Raw genomic sequence first — 18256 nt, 5'->3', positions numbered from 1 at the left:
AAAATCTTGGCTGAGTAGTAGCAGGTTAGTTGGATTTGTCTCAAATTATATCTAAGTTTGTGGACTCACCACTGAGAAATTCCTCTGCAGACATTTAAAAGCATCTCAAGACATTTGCCAAAGCAGAAGTATTTGTTGTACATTCCATTGTAACAGAAAAGTACTAGTCTCAGTTGTTTGCCTAGTACGCTTTGCCTTTCTACGCTGCATAGGTATTAGGGTTCTTCACAATGTTTTCCCCACATTCCCCCATACCTGAATCTTTTAGTCAGACTCCTACATTTCCTCCTCCAAGACAGATTCCAAAGAACACACATCACAAAATCATAAGGACTGTCACAGAGAACTCCAATTACTCAAAAAAGATCAGGGTTTTTTTTGTTTGTTTGTTTAATACTATTTGTTCATGTATTATCTTCTTGCTAAGAACCATACTAACAGTCTCAGATACCATACCTAGATGGTAGTGTCAACTAGTAACCTGCACTTCAAGGTTATGAAGACAGAATCAAGTTGACAGAAAATACTAGTTACCAGGTATGCAGTATGTAGTTTTCTACAGAAATCTTGCCTTACTCATTTCACACTGGGTAGAAACACATCATTTAACATTAATACTTTATTCTAGACTGATGTTCACCTGCATGAACTATTTGTAGCTTGAGACATGAATGGTTTTGTTCTTGGCTTCATGTTACTCATTACTAACCTTTAAAGCATTCAGAAGTAACACACATTCTCAAAAAACCACTCTTACGAAAAATACCAGCAGTTACTAATGGTCAAGTGGCACAGAGACAGAACTGCATTAAGCTTTAAGTGGCTGACTCAAATTAGATGCATTAACCATTAAAAAACCTAATAGTAAGTAGCTGTGACTTGAAATAGTGTTCCCAAGTAGCTTCACATGCAATTGTATGTCAGGCCTAGAGCAGTTACTGTGCTACCTGGGAAGTCTAGTTTAAACCCCTTTTAGCCATTATGTAGAAGCCTTAAGTAAAGGCATCAGATTATTCTAGGTAGACATGGAAAAATTTGGCTTGACCTTAAGACCACTTTTATTGAAGGGGATATCAGAAAGAAGTTCCAAAGCAAATTGCAGCTCAAGCTGTAATTAGGTATTACACAACAAAAAAACACTTAAGAACAACCAGGGACAGTGCGGCCAGAAAATGTGCCATGAGAAAAGCCATCTGGGGAGGGCAGAGACGGCTTACTCCATGTAGTAAGCAAAACAAACTATCATTTTGCTGCCTTTTCTGGAAAAAATACACACTAGGAAGGCTGTCTCCTTCACACCAGAACATAGCTCAGACTTTATACCAATGCCACAGCTTCCTCTTGGAAGTTTCCCCATCAGATCAAGCTACCAGATTTTAAGAGCACCTAACAAACTAGATAGCTAGTAATATTGCTTACAGCTAGGATACTCACTGGAGTTGAAAAGTTTAAGTGTCTCCATTGAGCCTGACAGTGTTGTAACACCAACACCCAGAAATTCCATCTTGGAGATAAAACCAGGTGAGGTGACTTTAACAAAAGGTCCTGTATAGTAAACAGGAGTGAAGTGTCCACCTAGCTCTTCTAGCAGTTTTTCTAGAGAACAGAAGTTGGTAACCAGCTAACGGACACCTACTAAACTAACCTGCTTCTAAGAAGTCTGCAAAAGGTCAACAACAGGCTTACCCGTTATAATTAAGTCTTAAATTCACTCCAGTGGCCTGCACACAAGTAAATAAGTTTTTAAGGTCTCCCTCAAAGAAAGAGGATGCTAACACACACATATCCTAGCCTAATATCAGTATCAGATACATGGCTTTCAGTATTTTCCTGCATTTTCTTATCCACGGAACATCTCTAGTAGGAAATGAAATTAAGAGCCATAAGTAAACACATTCCATTTATTTTCCAGCAACATCCCATACAAAAGCAATAGAAACATTAACTGCTTTCAGCAGAAAATCTGTACAGTGTTATCATTTACAACAGTTTTACATTTAAAATCAGCAAATTAAAAAGAATCAAGCACTCTCCCTAGACATTGTTTTCTTGACTGTATTAACAAACAACTCATGACTATTTACAAATTTCAAATTCAGGCTACTGCTTTTTAAAGCATTATTGCCTAAGCTTTACCATATTGACCTCCAATTTCTTGTGAGTATTTAACTTCCAATTGTTTCTGAAACATTTTTGCAAATAAAGAATGTTTTTTTTAAAGGTAAGGCAGTCAATCTTACAGTAAATAACTGCGGTAGATGGGTTTACTAGTACTAATCAGCAGTACAGTTCAGCTACCACTTGTATTACTTCAAGTCAGATCTTTGTAGAAGAGCCAGATGGAAAAGCAAGGTAACACAGATGCTCAAAAATACGTCCCTGTTCTGCTCTTGATCTGCAGGTGGACAACTGAAATTATGGACACAATGGGGGTGGGAATCAGTAAGATCTTGCTGAACTATTTATAATTACTTGAGGATAGCATTGCCTTTGGCTAGTTTTTCTATTGAAAGCCTATATAAAAAAAATCTGATATACATAAATTAAAAGTTAAAAAGAAGTCACACAACTTAATGGTATTTTTACATAAGTTTGGTCCAGAGAATATGTAGACCAACCACAACTTAGAGAACAGTCTTGAACTTTGCTTAAGCTTTCTTACTATAAACAGTTTATGAATCAAGTTAACCTCTCAAATTTAAAAGAAACCTCCTCTAAAACAGTTTGCACAGACTATTTAACTGACAGTATCAAAATCTTTAAGTGGTTCCCTCAAACACACTTCCAAGTCAAATTCACCTTCTGCTTGATAGTCAACATGTCTAACTTTGGTGGGAGTGCCAGAGCAGGTATCCTGGAATACAAAGTCAGGTAATAATTAGCAGTTAAATACAGGTTTAGTTATGCAATAATTCATTTCACTTCTGTAATTCATTTAGACCACCTGCTAACAGAGGCTTACAAGCACTTTAAAGGCCTTACAAAAACCCAGGGCTAGTCTTAAGATTAAAAAGATTTAAATGAAGGCTTCTGCCCATTCAACCACATTCCAAGATTTCTTGCATTTTAAGGATCTATATATGCATACATTAAAACATTATACACATTCAACATTCATCAAAGAAACAAATCCAGTAAGAAAAACATTACTAGATCTTTACTGAAGATTACTGCTCAGGTGTATTAAATGCTTTCTGGATACAAAAAGAGCCTACTTCAAAAAGTCTGAGTGTGCCAAAAACATTACATCCTATTTTAACTTTAGATATTGCATCTAGAGTAGTATTTCCACTGTACATCACAGTTAATAACTGACATGCTTTGAACAGATAAATAACCTTTTGCAGGCTATGAAAAATGAGATGTGTCATTTGAGATGGTCACTTAAGTTCTAACTCTCTAAACTCAGACTACAGACATCTACTGTCACAGTAGACTCCTTTGAAGCAGAACTTAATTGGCTATAGCTGGGAAAATTTAAAGATTGGTCAGCTTTATGAACAGTCCCTAAACACAGCAGATTATGGAACTTCTCATTTATTCAGGCTACTTTGGGTACAATTCTAAGTAATGGACCAATTATTAACAAATATTTATGACAGATATGCTTACATCATTATCCTGACAACTCGTTTGAGATTCAGTAGAATTGCTTCCAACAGATTCTGTCTCCATCTCACCAAGGTCAACAGGACTACTGTAAAATAATTAAAAAGAATACAACTTAAAACAAATTCAGTTTTTTAGTAGTAAGTTGCACTTTGTAGGTGCAGGTCTGAAAATGATGGCCAAACAAGAGCAAAGAGACCTACAGAGATTAATAGGGACAGTGGTGGCAAACTGCAGAGACCAACCAGAATAGCAGGTCAACTCAATACAGCCAAAATAGCCAAGGACTAAATTAAAGTCTTGAGACCGAATACTGCAACTTGTCAAAGACAAATACTCGATACTCAAAAAATGCCTCAATACAAATAAAGACAAATGTTATGGAAGAGCGAGGAATTTTTTTTTCTCCCAGACAAGGTTTTCATCGATTTCTTTTGCAACATAAGATTTAACATTCACTGTACACAGAACTAGACCCCAGCATCTGAAGATAGACTATTATTTCAACACCAACATATACAGTAGGCTTCAGGCTGAAATACCAACTCCTTTCACATCAATTACAAGGAAGCTAAAAGTAAGCCTTTGCTTTTAGATCCCATTGCTCCATATGGGTTTTAAAGTCAGCATCACTGTTAGCGAAAAACAGTAGTTTATCACCACAAAACTGTTTCCTGAGGAATTAGTTACATCTGTGTCCTCTTCATTCTGTAGTCCCACAGTTTTGTTTTGGATGTTCCCTGATCAGCTTTATTGCTTTCTATAGAGGAAAATAACTAGTTGCATTATTCTACATTTTCTAGAGCAGAATAGCATAGTAGCTTGGACTGTGAACACATGGACTGTGGCCATGCTTTTAATTCAATGGTACCCTGAGATGATTTTACAAGTACATCTTTCCTCCTCTCTGCTCAAGAAACAAGAATTCATACCACTGTTCTTGAACTAGGAAGCGAGAAGGCTATGAGGCAGGTTCTCGTACATTTTATTGGTCCAAGCTCAATATTCATGAGATCTGTCAATTAGTGAGACCTCTCTAGCACTGCTTCTACCACAGATTAATCTGCAGACTGCTCTGAAAGAATTAGCTTGCCTCAAGGGTGTGGTATTTTCTTTTATAGAGTACTGCAGAATAAGCTCTGATTTCACCCAGTGACATGCATTAAAGAAGTGAGGGATATATATGTACGCCCTTGCAAGGACACTGGGTAAGTCTAGTCCCACCAACTAGGTCCAGAAAGCTACGAGATATTTTGACCACAAAGGAACTGAATAGCACTACATATGGACAAGTAACTAATGAAAACATTCAGCAATCACTGACTTGTCTCAAACAGGGCTATGCTGTTTTGGGGGCGTGGGGTGGGGGGTGGTTTGTTTTGAACATGAGGTTTTATATATTCATTTCTATAAAGGTATCTTGAATACTGTATACATACATTTCTTGCAGATCACATCCTTCTTCAGTAGGTGGATCCCACGAATGCAACGCAACTTTCCATAGTTTAATTTGCTGGTCCCATGATCTACGGCTGTACTTCTTAAATTTATTTGGAGTTCTGGGATGAACTCCCGGTATACGATGGCATCTATTCAGATATTAGATATGAAAAATTCATTAGTGTTTTTCACACATACATAACGTAGTTTTAAATGGTAAGACTGATTGCCTGCTACACAGACTCATTACAACGCAGCAAATTCTAAGTTACTATATTATTTATGAGAAAAGCCTACGTGCAATTCCAGCACTCAAGTGAAAAGTTGTCAGCTCCATATGAACTTCTAGTTTTTCTGTCTTTGAGTCAAATAAAATATAAAAAAAGGATTAACAACCATAGGTCTAAAAACCTCATTCCAAACTTAAGAGCGACTGTAGGCCATTTTGTCTTTTAGTTTACTAATGAGAAAATGGACTGCAAAAAGCAGTTTCATTGCCTCTAGTTGACAAGCACAACCAAAAGAACTTTCACTTCCATTTCTGCAGCATAAGAAAGTTTGAAGGGATGTTCCTCATGTACCAACTAGTTAAAAAAAAAAAAAATCCATGTCTCATTTGATTGTGTGACTTACTGGTTAAAAATGTCTTAGAAAGTTTAATTTCTAGATGCCTTCTATCTGAATGTGTCTCAGATACCAAGTTTACTATATTAATATGCTTATAAAGAACAGGTATGAGTTACAATTGAACATTTAGTTTTCCAGAAACCCAAGCAGCTTACCTAGGAACTTCTTTGATGTATCTATCATATGCAATTGTGTTTTTTCCGTAGTTTATCTGTTTTTGTCTTCTCATCAAAACCACTTCATCTGTCTCAAGTTCTACTGTCACAGTGGACTCCTTTGAATCAGAACTAAAGAAAAAACATTGTAGATTTAGCACTACTAGAAAACAAGCGACACTCAAACAAATCCACGTGTAGATTATAAAGAAACATGTTAAAACTTTTCAAATGAATGCTTGGGATGCTACTGAACTATGATGTTGGAGCAGACTTAAGATGAACTATTTCAAACTCAGCATTTTAAGAAGCAACATGGGACATGTTAAAATTCAGACCTGTTGTCAGGATTTTCCTCAGCTAAGCTACAAATTTAACCTACCTTCCAGAGGAGGACTTCCTTTCTCTTGAAAATTCATTTATCAGGAGTTTTCTTCTGTATCTGTAAGAGTTCAAATCAGTATTAAGAATATACATAAACAAAAAGAACATGTAAGGGTGCACTGTCACAGCTCACAGTTGATTTTACTTCTCAGCTAAGCAGCAGTCCTGAAAAAGTCAACCCAGACACTGTAAATGCCTTTCCACTATGGAATGGATGTTTCAGTTTTCCCCTAAAAAAAAAAAATTCTGAAGACTTTCTTTTCCTAAGTCTTTTCTCTAAATATCTTTTTATAGCAATGATATGCAAAAACAGTAATTTGAATTACTTTGAATGTCCTTTCACTACAAGATTCAGGAAAGGTTTCTTCCAAAAGGGAGATATTTAGTGATAATGCTATGTCATTTCTGCAGGACTTAAGCCAAAACTGATCTCAAAGCAGCAGACAAGCTGCAAAGGTTGGTCTGATTTTACTACAATGGTGAAGTTAAAAACAGAAGTCAATACAGATTCTACAGGACAACTACCATTTTCCCTCCTTTCCCCACTTCATCTTAAACACCCATAGGTACCTTGCAATTTCTTTGTTAACACTGTTCCTCATTTCTTCTTCTTCTACTGCAGTTCCCCAATCTGAACACCGGGAAAGGGGTCCAGGGCCTTCTGGTGTTGTAAAACTAGAAAGAAAAAAAGAAACAAAGGAAAAAAGCCTCTACATTAAAATTTTATTTTATTGTATTTCCCACCCCCAGCATCTCCCCCATTCATTTAATAATAATTAAATTAATAATTAATAATTAAATAATTATTAAAATAATTAAAACGGGAAGAGGATTGGGATGGAAGCTTGGTCATACAACAGATCTGGGCAGGCAGTGTGTGGGGTGTGGTTATAGCCTTGTTCTTCTGCCCTTCTGGCAGAGTTTGAGCACCATTTGCAGTCCTAGCACAGCACCAGAGCTTCTCGCCAAGTGTAAAATGGCACGTGGGGATGACAGTCTCGAGAACTAAGCTCAGTATGTCTAGCATCAGAGCAAATTAATCAAGAGGAAAAAGCTGTAGACCCTCCCATGTTCTCCCTAATTCTCTGTATACACAGCACAGGTACAGAATCAAACACCTATAAAAAGGTGTGACACAGTGTTGATGAGGAAATAGCTCAGATGTTGGGACTAACTGGGTACTGCTGGGATTGCACTGTTCTCTACCATGAGAGAACAATAACTGAATGTAGCCTGCATTTTCTGCAAAGTTAGAAATTAATATAAGCAAATACTAAAAATCCTTGGAGGTTGAGCAGATATTTGCAGAGGGACCTGTACTGTTTGCTATGGATTTTTAATTTTTCTGAGTTGGTAACTGGCTTTCCTCTAAAAAGAGCTTTCAGTTTGAATTTAACAAAAACTTCAAAATAGTGCAAGACTATTTCTGAGCTGGGAGCAGGGAGGGAGTTGGACCTGGTTTTAGCACAGGTGGATCTAATTCCTTGACTTCAATGGACTTCTTTGCACAGAATCCTGGTAAGTCTCCAGAGCATTTCCAGATCTACTGAAAAAGCTCTGGTGTGCAGGATACGGTTTGGAGTTTGTACTTCAGGAAAATTGGTCATCAGGAGGACAGAAACTGGAAAACGTTTAATAATCTGAATATAGGCAACTATTGTTGGCTGGGAAGGGATATAAGCCTATTCCCCTGCAACAGTCTGAATCTGCTTGTGATGCTAATGGGCTACAATAAAGTTGTTAAATACCAGTTTGCAAAGTCATAGCAAATCTTCAGTTTACTAGCTAAAAATTGACTGCTTTTCTTGTCCCTTTGTCTTCTTTACTAGGTATATTTTCACATGGAAAATCTCCTGGTGCCATGGTGTAATTTTAATTAATTAGCTGTACTATTTAATTCTGTGTTCTAACTTTTGTCTTTTATATAGCTAATGAGCCTGTGATCATGAAAGAATAAATATTTGTTAACTCATGTAGTGGAGTGAAAATAAGTGAGTAAATGAGTAAAGTTGGTATTTCACATACCATTTTCTGAAGGACACCAGCTTAAAATTATTGAAAGTGTAGGCTAGGTTACATGCTACAGTGGTATGTTTCTGTAGATAGCTACATAAACTTTTTAAGGGGGGGGGGGGGGGGGGGGGAAACAAACAAACAAACCCCAAACCACACAACTTCAAGATGGAACTCTCAACTGATTCTTAATTTTACAATGTAAATTTTAATAGAACAACACAAGATTTTTCACAGCCATTGTGAGTACTATAAATGAATATACTAAATAGCTAGCAAGCTGTGAATGGGGGAGATGCCGGGGGTGGGAATTAATAATTCATTTAATTATTTTGACAATGTTGAATTGGCATAAACAAAACGTAGTTTCAGCCCAGGAAGAGAACAACTTCCATCAGAGCTGAATCAAAACTAATCCAGAAAGTATGCCTGTTCAATACTGGAAGACACGCAAAGACATTGCTTATTTAGGTTGAAACTGATGAAGCAATCTGTAAAGTTTCATCCTTGTGCTCCTATTCAAACACACTTCCTGAAATTAATTTCATTTACTCTGGATATCGTAATTTGAGCCATTGACCAATATCTTCCCTGCTGATTATCAGCAAGGAAAAATAGGTAGTTACAGGGCACAACCCATCTCATTCTAGATTAGAAATCTAGATTCAATCAACTGGGCTGCAGGCCACAATTCCCATCCACTGCTAAAAGGGGCTAAAGGGTCTGTGGCATGAATAGCTCAGATGTAGACAGTGATATAAAATAAGATACTTTCACTAAACTGAAGTTTACCTGTGCTGTGAAATGGTAAGAAAGGCAGCAAGCAGCAGTATGAACAGACTGAGTGACCTCAGAAGTAGACCCCACCACACATGTATTGACATACTTAGACACAACTTCTCAAGATGGTCTGTACTGCCTTCAGAAATATGAGGACAGATGACTTCTAAGGCTTGAATTTTTCATTTGTCATCTCATTTAGTTTTACCACAGCAGTATGTACAGCTTATATCCACAAACAAACATAACTGGCTTGTGCAGTTATTGCTTCACGATAAATGGCGGTAAGCAAGCATGAAATAGGACAGAAAATTATGAAGAATATAATTCAAGACATAAGAATGAAAAACATTTATTCTTAAGAAGTGACTCCAAGATAAGAACACTGCACTAGATTCTCTTCCCTCCTTTAAGATCAGCTGTTTATGGTGGACAAGTGATTTATAAATAGGCAGGGCTTGAAAAACTAAGTACAATACACAATTCAACGGCTCCTGATGAACAAAAGAGCAGAGAGATGTTTCTATTGCAAGCGCTGCCTACCTCTCCAGCCTGTTGTCAGAAGGCCTGTACTTGTTCTCATCAAAAACAGATGAATCAGATTCACTCTGCTTTCTCCGCTTTCCATCTGCGCCACGTTTCCTTCCTTGGGACCAGCGAGGCGGAGGCTGTGGGCTGGAAGCAGACAAGCCAAGACAACGTGAGCACTCTAGGTGGGTTTATTTAATTAACCTCTCTGTAACATCATCGTATGCAGACACGGCAGTGTATTTACTAGTTTTACTTCAACAAACCAAGCCTGGCGACACAAGGAGGTGTGGGCCTTCAGAGTCCCTCGCAGGGAGGCTCTCCCACGCAAGGACACTCCGCTACTAACGGCCCCACAACCTGCCCCTCACCGCCCGCCCTTGCAGACAATGGCGGGCACAGGGAACCCGGGCATTTACACCCCCTTCCCCGACCCCCGCGGCGGGAGCTTCAGCCCCGCTTCGCTTTTAACTGGGAGGGGGGGGAATCCGTACCTCAGCGAGGGGCCACCGGCTGCCCCGCCGGAGAACATGGCGGCCGCCGGCCGCGCAACGGCCCCGCTGAGGGCGGGAAGGGCACGCGCAGGGGGCGCGCGGACCCCGCCTGAGGGACGGGGAGAAGAAGGGGGGGGGGGGAGGGAGGATGAGTACCGGTACCCCTGGCTTCTACCTGCTCTTCGTGCCGCCGTGCGGGCTCCTCTGGCGGAAGGACATGGCGGGAGGTGTCCTCGGGAGGGCTGGGCGGCGAGGGGAGCCGGAGCGGATTGCGAGGAGAGCGGCGAGAGAGCGACCGGCCCGCCTGCCTTCCCGCTCAGCCCCTTCGCATCTCCCGCCGCCGCTGACTGACACCGCCCGCCCCGCCTCCGCGGGGGGGCGCCTGCGCCGGCCCTTCCATAGGGACAGGTACGCAGGGGGGGGCAGGGGAAGAGAAAGGGAAGGGGGGAAGTGCAGCCGCCCGCCCAGCCAAGCCGAGCCGAGCCGAGCCGGCTGACGGGCGCGAAGCAAACACGCTCCCCGCCGCGGCGCCCCCGGCACATGCAACCCCGGAGACACTTACCGACCCCCCCCCCCGCCGGTGTAATGGTTTAACCCGCTCCCACCGGCCCCGCCCCTCCCCGCCCGGCCCCGCCCCGGGGCGTGTTGGCGGGAGAATCAAGCGCAGCGGCGCGCGGTTTTGGCGCGCGCTGGCGGCGGGGCCCACGGCAGGGCGAACCTGCGGCCCGGGGCGCGGAAGCGAAGCGCTGCCCACGTCAAACAGCAGAAAATAGCCAAAACAAAAGGAAAAACAGCGATTCCCGTGATTGGACGATGAAGGATTGCAGGCACCAGCACGGCCCTTTAATCCACGAAGAGCACGTGGTATTTCAACAGCCAGTTCAAACCCTACGGCAGACTGTTATGACGTAAATTTACGTTTCATAAAATGACATGGCATTAAATATTTCATATCAGTATTGAATAAGGTTGGATAATGCCCTGAGGTTGCTATGCTTTAGTAAGTGGAGTTTTTAGGTGTTTTTAATTGCACATGCATGGTGTTTCCACAGAGGCAGTGAGATCTATTCATCTGCGAGATCTGGTAGATACTGACATTTTACAACAGTAATTTAGAAACAACCTGGAGGACTCCTACAGCAGAACACATGCACAGCTTTAAATAAAAATACCTTTGCAGCCCTTGTGGACCAAAGGCTGGTGGGACACTTCACAAAGAGATGCATACAAACTGGGCAGCGTTGTCGTCTTCTGGCCTTAGAGTCTTAGAATTGTTTAGGTTGGAGAAGACCTTTAAAATCATTGAGCTGAACCATTAACCTAGCACTGCCAAGCCCACCACTAAACCATGTTCCCCAAGCACCACATCTACATGTCTTTTAAATACCTCCAGGGATGGTGACTCAACCACTTCCCTGGGCAGCCTGTTCCAATGCTTGACAACCCTTTTGGTGAAGCAATTTTTCCTAATATCCAATCTAAACTTCCTCTCGTGCAACGTGAGGCTGTTTCCTCTTGTCCTAGTGCTTGTTACTTGGGAGAAGAGACTGACGCAGAAGTCACAGAGCAGAACTCTCTCTTGATTGCCCTCGGACTTCTTTTTGCAACTTCATTGCTGCTTACCTGAAAAATCAATCATCGGTAATAATCTGAGGGCCGTACCAGGGTAGGAAGTTTTCTCTTCACATCTTTAACCCGGGTCGCAGGGAGGCAGCAGACTTCCCTAAGAAGTGGGTCCGGTCAGCATATTGGGCCTTCTATTCCCCTCAGGAGAGAGTCTATGACAACAACCCATCTTTTTTTCTTTATGGAAGCAGTTTTAACACAGGGCATAGGCCGACTTAACCTCATTGACAGCTCCAAGCTAGATGAACCGTCGTCCTCATTATTGTTCGGTTCTGCTTGCAGAGCCTCACAACTATTAGACGAGGGCACCTGGGGAGGTGGGGTGGTGATGGAGGAGATGCGCCCGCTGCGCCGGGCAGGAACTTGTCGTCGTTCCCCTCTTTCCCTCAAGTCACCGCGTTCAGCCAGGCAGAGAGAGGATAGGGAATCCTCCCTATCATGCGTCCTGCCTGCCTGTCTGGCCCATCCCAGGGAAGGTAGGGTGCCTTGGTGCTTCTTCTTGGACATGGGACATAGCTATCACAGTAGCAATGGCAAAGTGGTGAAGTTACCTCTGGGTAAAGTGATTTTATCTCCACAAGCAGCAAGCATTCATATTTAAAGAGGTATTATGTTTGGAATGTAATATAACCTTCGGATTTCTGCAGGTTTGGTATTCAACATGTGATATGGTAGCAATGAGAATGCGGTGTTTCTCTTGTAGAACCAGATTAGAGTTTTCTTCCTTTTTTCAAGAGGCACTTTTCTTGCTTCTCAGACCAGCAAACACATCAGCTGTTGTCAGATTAAGGTTAAAATGATCAGAAAAGAGATATAACATTCTTAATCTAATAAAATTTATTGACATTAGTAAGATAGAAAGCAAAGGAAATAGCACTGTTCTCAAAGTAAACGGGTTTTTTTGTTCTAGAATTCAGTTTCTAAGGTATGCAGTTACCCCTAAGAGTGTTTAATTATGTATTATATTTCTGCTTGTTCAGATGCAATCTGCATATTCTGATTCAGCTTTACAGGAAATAGTCTGTTTTCGGTATACTACAACAATCTCTATCATGATACCTCAACCGAAAGCTTAAAAATTACAAAAAAGTGCCTCCTTTGGAGAAAGACCACAGTCAGGATAGTCATCTTTTTTTTGCTAACGAGCCAGAGCCAATTAAATTAAATTAAAACCATTTCTTCCCAACACGCCTAGGTAATACTCAATTCATCCTATACTTTCTGGTCATAAATTTTCTGCTGCTAAAAGGTAAGTTCTCAAGAATTACAGGCTTTGTAAGAGCTATCATGAGCTATAGCCATAGTAGCTCTCGCTTGCCATAGAAGCTGGCACAATTTTGCATTAATTCTAATAACGCAGCTTCTTCTAACCACATCTCACCTGTGTGTCACGAACTGAATCATCTGTTGTGCTTGCCCAGCTGGCCTCTTCATTACTGGTATTTGCTCACTGCCTGCAGCATACAATTAACTTCTTTTCACTATCCCTATCTTCATTGCCTCTTCTTAAAAAAAAAAAAAAAATTACCACTGTACAACAGCTATGATAATGAAAGTTCAAAAAAACAGAGCAGAATTATAGTCATGTTATGAGGGTACAGAAAATAGGATTTTAAACTTAGTTTTAGCAAGCTTGCTTCTGTATCATACGTGGTTTGCATGTCAGTCTACATTTTTACTGGATCAGCCTCACCTTTCTCTCACAGGTAGCAGAAAGCCAGCAAACTTTGGCTCTGCTTACTTGACAGAAACACAGTTATATGTTCATACTGAATCTAGCTCATACAAGGTAAATGCATGGAGTCAGTGTAAAAGAGTTACTGAGCTCTGAAAACAATACAAAAATTCTGCAGGTTTCACCAGTAAAGCTTTCTAGTGCAGATGTGGCCTCAGCCCAAAATACTTGTGATGGTATTATAGGGATATGACACTATTTGAAAAACTGCAATTAGATTATATTTTTCCCCCTTTAACTTGTGTATTTTTTTAGCAAGGCTGCAACAACCACTGCAGTTCTCAAGAATCTCTGCTCTTTGGCTCAAAGAGCAGACACTTAAAGAGCAGTAAGGGAAAATTTAACTGTTGGCCAAGCAGGTGCAAAGCAGCCCTGGAGTAGACGTTTGCCAGATTAAAGAGCATAAACGTGTCTTCCAATGAACCTGGGTGAAGCAATCCTAACATTCGTTACTATGACAGGCTGTTTTTGAGTAACACTTGCAAGATCAGCAATGAAATGTGTTTGATGCATGGCAGAAGTAGCAAAGAAAAGTTGTTTTGTTTTGTTTTCTTTTTTTTATTTTGAGCAGCTTCACACAAAAGCAAATACCAAAGCCCAGCAATGGTTTTGGAGACACTTTCTGAGCACATATTGACAGGTGCTGTTTTGTTTTGATTTTTTTTTTAAGAAGTTACTTCATGCATAGCAAGGTTGAAGTGTATGTTGAGAGGGAGAATTTGCATCTCTACTGTAGAAATGAAGCATGGTTTCACAAACTACAACTTTCTCATGTAATTATTTACAGAAATGAAAGTGAAAGATGCCTGATTTGTGTTTCCAGTCTTTACATAGAATTGGAGCTCTTGTCCACAAGTTGAGTAGAAAGGACATAGTCACCAAGCACAGTGAGTGGCAGTACACACCTTCATGTGCTAGAGGGAAGGAATTGTCTGAACAGCATAATTGCAGCCAAAACAAATGTGTTGCTTTGGATCCATATTATTTAAAGTAATTAAGACAGCCATCAGAGGAAGAGCATCTGCAATATGCAATATGTATCTCTGTCTTTCTGCCTCTTCTTCACCATATGCTCCCAGTAATTTCAGGTCCCTAGACTCAAAACTTATGTAGTTCCAGAATGCATTTATTTCTTCCTGTTTCCCGATTAATCTTTTCTGGAGAGTTGAATGGAATGGCCTACAGGAACATCCTAGCTGAAGTGTGGTAAATAACCAGACAGCCCTTCTTACGCCTTTTTTAGTTTGCAGATATAAAAAGAGGCTTTCTTCAAGGCTGTGCAAAACCATACAGTGCAGTATCTACAGCTGCTTTTAACTCTGGACATAAGAGCAAGGGTAAGAAGGTAGAGGTCAGATAAGGGTCCCAGCACAGTAAAAACTGCTGAATTTTCTTCTACCAGAGATCACTGCAGTATTATTATATCTGTGGTCTTGAAGGCCAAGAGGAAGCACCTGCTCGGTGAAGCTCAGGATTGCTCAGATATGTTAAAGATCTTCATGGTGAATTCACAAAGCTCATTGCACATTGTCTTGTTAAAAGTGGGAGAAAATCACACTATTTTTTCCAAAAAGGCACAAATACTGTTCAACCACTTGGCTGATTTTTTTTTGTTTGTTTTTGCAAAGCTGTGCCAGACAACAGATGGATGAATACACACAGACACTCACACTAACTTCCCAGCAGAACTAACAGCTTCAGCAGTGGGAAGACGACTACTCCCTGCCAGCCTGCCTTGGGAACTGCACCAGGCCAGACCAAGAGTCTGCAGACAATAATTTGCAATGGCTTTTAGAAATTAAATGGTTTGAAATCTCAGCAGCTGGCTTACTTTCTATTGATTTTTTTTTGTTATTTCACTCAACTTTTCAATGGCTTTACACTTTTTTCCCCATTTGTGAATGCAGTGAATTAAGATGCTTCACTTCTACAAATCGCATCTACATTCTCATTATATGTACGTATCTCAAAGACTTCTGCTAAGTATGTATTTGGAAATGGTGTTTTTAGCTGTTTAACAATGCTTTTTGGGTGGAATGTCTACATACCTAGCGCTCCTGGCTGAAATCAGTAGTATTTTGAGAAGACGTAAGGGAGAACTGTGTTCACTTTCCATCAACTCTGTTTTTAACTCGAAGGTTGTACACAGGTCCTGTCCTTTTCTCCTCAGAGATCTCTGTTGTACGATGTCTCCAAAATGCCTGCCTTTGGGTGATAACAGTCAGGCTGGCTCTATGCTCAGTGAAACACTACCATCTGAAAATAGTACCATGTAAGGGATTTACCTTGGAAGTTCCTTTCCCTTTGCCTGGCCTTACCGTAATTGTACGAACTCATGCATCTTCTGTGTGGCATCTGCATAAACATCCATGCTCCTGCAGGAAAGTTTGCTATGCTAGCACCTCTCCTTTCACACACATAGCTATGGAAAACAGAACGGTGTTCCTGAACCAAGGTCATGCTTGGTTCAGGATGTACAGCGTAGGTTCAAAACACAAACAAACTCCATTTCCTCCAGCCTTGCTCCGAGATAAATGACTTGAACAGCATGTTTACCTGAGTGCATCCAAGCAAGCCAGATAGAGGACAGCTCCAGCCTGGAAGCCACGCAGTGCTTTTAGCATAACACTATATACAAGTTAAATTCAGTTCATCCAGCAGAACTATCTGCTGTAACAGATCTTAGGGATTACAGCTGCCTTGCATCTTTCTGTCCTTGTCAGTGAAGAAAATCCTTCAGAAAAGCACTTTCACACCACCGTGGGAATTTTAAGAGGAGAAGGAGATAGCCTCATCACTGTGACCTCAAAGCAGCATTTTTTAAGAACAAAACAAACGACACATAAGCAATGGCATTTCAGAACTGCTAGTGAAGGACTATTTCTACAAGCACAGATAACGTCTCATCTGTAAGGAGATTCTCGCAGTGGAAGCATGCCAACAGAAGATACATGTAATTTCTTGGAAGAAATTTAAACCTGGCTGGTTAAGTTCAGAGTTTATTTTTGCTAAAGTACAAACTCAGCACAGATTTATACAAAGTGGATTTAATTAAGATAGGTCAAATTAATGGAAGGCTATCAAATACAAACTGGGGGAGGAATGCCGGACTTCAGCTTTGCTTACGTCAGTTGTAAGCTCTTATGTGAAATAGCTTTGGAGAGATAAACAAGTGAATGGACGGACTGCATTCCAGTATTAACTGCTCTGTTTAGACTGATGAGGCTACCATTACTAATTTGAAGACATTACGATGCTTCTATATCCAGTGGCAGCACTGCATGAAATGACTTCAGCAGACATCAAACCTCATCTGCTCAGTTTCGTTTCTTTCCTTGTGCTACCATAGCTTGTCCAAGCATACAGAACCTGGATTAGGGAATAAATCTGCCCAAAATTTAACCACCACAGGCAGATCAGTTATTCTATTTCTAGTCCACGTATCTTAAACCAAGAAATGCAAGATCTTTTAAGGACTGCTGAATTACAAATCCTACAGATTTGTGTCCATAAATCCACTGCAGGCCCCATCCATCATAGGCAAAAGCTATGGGGTCCGACAGCTGAGCTTAAACATTTCATGACAACCTATTACTCTCACCTCTCCAAGAGGACACCTTTCTCACGGCAGAATGGGTGCTGGGGCTTCAGCTGCTCCCTTCCACTAGGTTACAATGCACTAAATACAAGTTCCTGACAAGATATCAAAATACAAACTGAGGGGCTGGATACAACCTAAGTTGTAAACACCCTTCAAGAGTTTGATTTAATCTCTGAAGAGTCCTCCTTTCCCCTTTTAGCAAGGCGTCCTGGTTTAAGCCCAGCCAGTAACAAAGTACTGCAAAGCCGCTTGCTCACTCCTTCCCACCAGCCCTGGTGTGATGAGGAGAAAATATAAAGAAAAGCTCGTGGGTCAAGACAAGGACAGGGGGGATTACTCACCACTTACGGTCACGGGCAAAAGACAGGCTCAACTTGGGGAAGAAACAAAAGCAATTTAATTTACTACCAATCAAATCAAAACAAGGATACTGAGAAGTAAAACCAAACCTTAGAACACCTTCCCCCCACCCCTCTCTCCTTCCTGGCTCAACTCCACTCCCGATTTTCTCCACCTCCTCCCCTCCAGTGGCGCAGGAGGACGGGGAATGGAGGTTGTGGTCAGTTCATCACACATTGTCTCTGCCGCTCCTTCCTCCTTAGGGGCAGGACTCCTCACTCTTCCCCTGCTCCAGCGTGTGGTCCCTCCCACAGGAGACAGTTCTCCACAAACTTCTACAACGTGGGTCCTTCCCACGGGCTGCAGTCCTTCAGGCACAGACTGCTCCACCGCGGGCTCCCCACGGAGTCCTGGCCATCTTGGGGGGCATCCTCCTGCTCCAGCATGTGCTCCTCTCTCCCCGGGCTGCAGGTGGGCATCTGCTCTCCCGCTCCCCTCCATGGGCTGGGGGCGAGGACAGCCTGCCGTCTCACCACAGGCTGCAGGGGCATCCTCTCCTCCGGCGCACCTCTTCCCCTCCTTCACTGACCTCGGTATCTGCAGAGGGGTTCCTCTCACATTCCCATCTCCTCCCGCACTGCAGGTTCCCCTTCTTAACTATGTTACCCCAGAGGCACTACCACTATTGCTGATGAGCTCGGCCTTAGCCAGAGGTGGGTCCGACTTGGAGGTGGCGAAGCTTCTAGGAGCTTCTCACAGGAGCCACCCCTGCTACCAAAACCCCACCACACAACCCCAAAACACAAGGTTTAAAAAAACCCCACCAAACCCAAAATAAACAAAACACCCTAAAACAAACAAAAAAAGGACAACTGAACCCACATATTCCTTTATAATGAAACTGACAAAACAGCAAAAGCAGACT

At 41.5% G+C, this 18256-nt stretch overlaps 1 protein-coding gene across 3 annotated transcripts; it reads right to left on the bottom strand.

Moving 5' to 3' along the window:
- Window positions 1–1887: 1887 nt before the first annotated feature.
- SLBP (stem-loop binding protein) lies at window positions 1888–10283 on the bottom strand. 3 transcript variants are annotated; one of them, XM_052780703.1, is made up of 8 exons: window positions 10206–10283; window positions 9552–9683; window positions 6786–6890; window positions 6214–6273; window positions 5832–5963; window positions 5049–5198; window positions 3613–3697; window positions 1888–2854 (listed from the first exon to the last, which is right to left on the bottom strand). In XM_052780703.1, the coding sequence occupies exons 1-8, from the start codon at window positions 10247–10249 to the stop codon at window positions 2738–2740; spliced, it is 825 nt and encodes a 274-aa protein (XP_052636663.1). In that variant the 5' UTR covers window positions 10250–10283; the 3' UTR covers window positions 1888–2737. The 3 variants fall into 3 exon arrangements, with proteins under 3 accessions (XP_052636663.1, XP_052636664.1, XP_052636665.1); XM_052780704.1 differs by lacking the exon at window positions 10206–10283 and adding an exon at window positions 10031–10072; XM_052780705.1 differs by lacking the exon at window positions 9552–9683 and having other exon boundaries at window positions 10206–10278.
- Window positions 10284–18256: the final 7973 nt, after the last annotated feature.

The sequence above is a fragment of the Harpia harpyja genome, chromosome 2 (genome assembly GCF_026419915.1).
Source record: "Harpia harpyja isolate bHarHar1 chromosome 2, bHarHar1 primary haplotype, whole genome shotgun sequence".
Lineage (NCBI taxonomy): Eukaryota > Metazoa > Chordata > Aves > Accipitriformes > Accipitridae > Harpia > Harpia harpyja.
This window is presented reverse-complemented; position numbering and strand designations above follow the sequence as displayed.

Bases quoted from the DNA above. Each gene is read 5' to 3' on its own strand.
- SLBP (XM_052780703.1), bottom strand. From the start codon at position 10,249: ATGTCCTTCCGCCAGAGGAGCCCGCACGGCGGCACGAAGAGCAG. The intron at 6,891-9,551 runs GTAGGCAGCGCT...TTTTCTTTCTAG, and splicing joins TCTGACAACAGGCTGGAGAG to TTTTACAACACCAGAAGGCC. The intron at 6,274-6,785 runs GTACCTATGGGT...GAACTCTTACAG, and splicing joins GTTAACAAAGAAATTGCAAG to ATACAGAAGAAAACTCCTGA.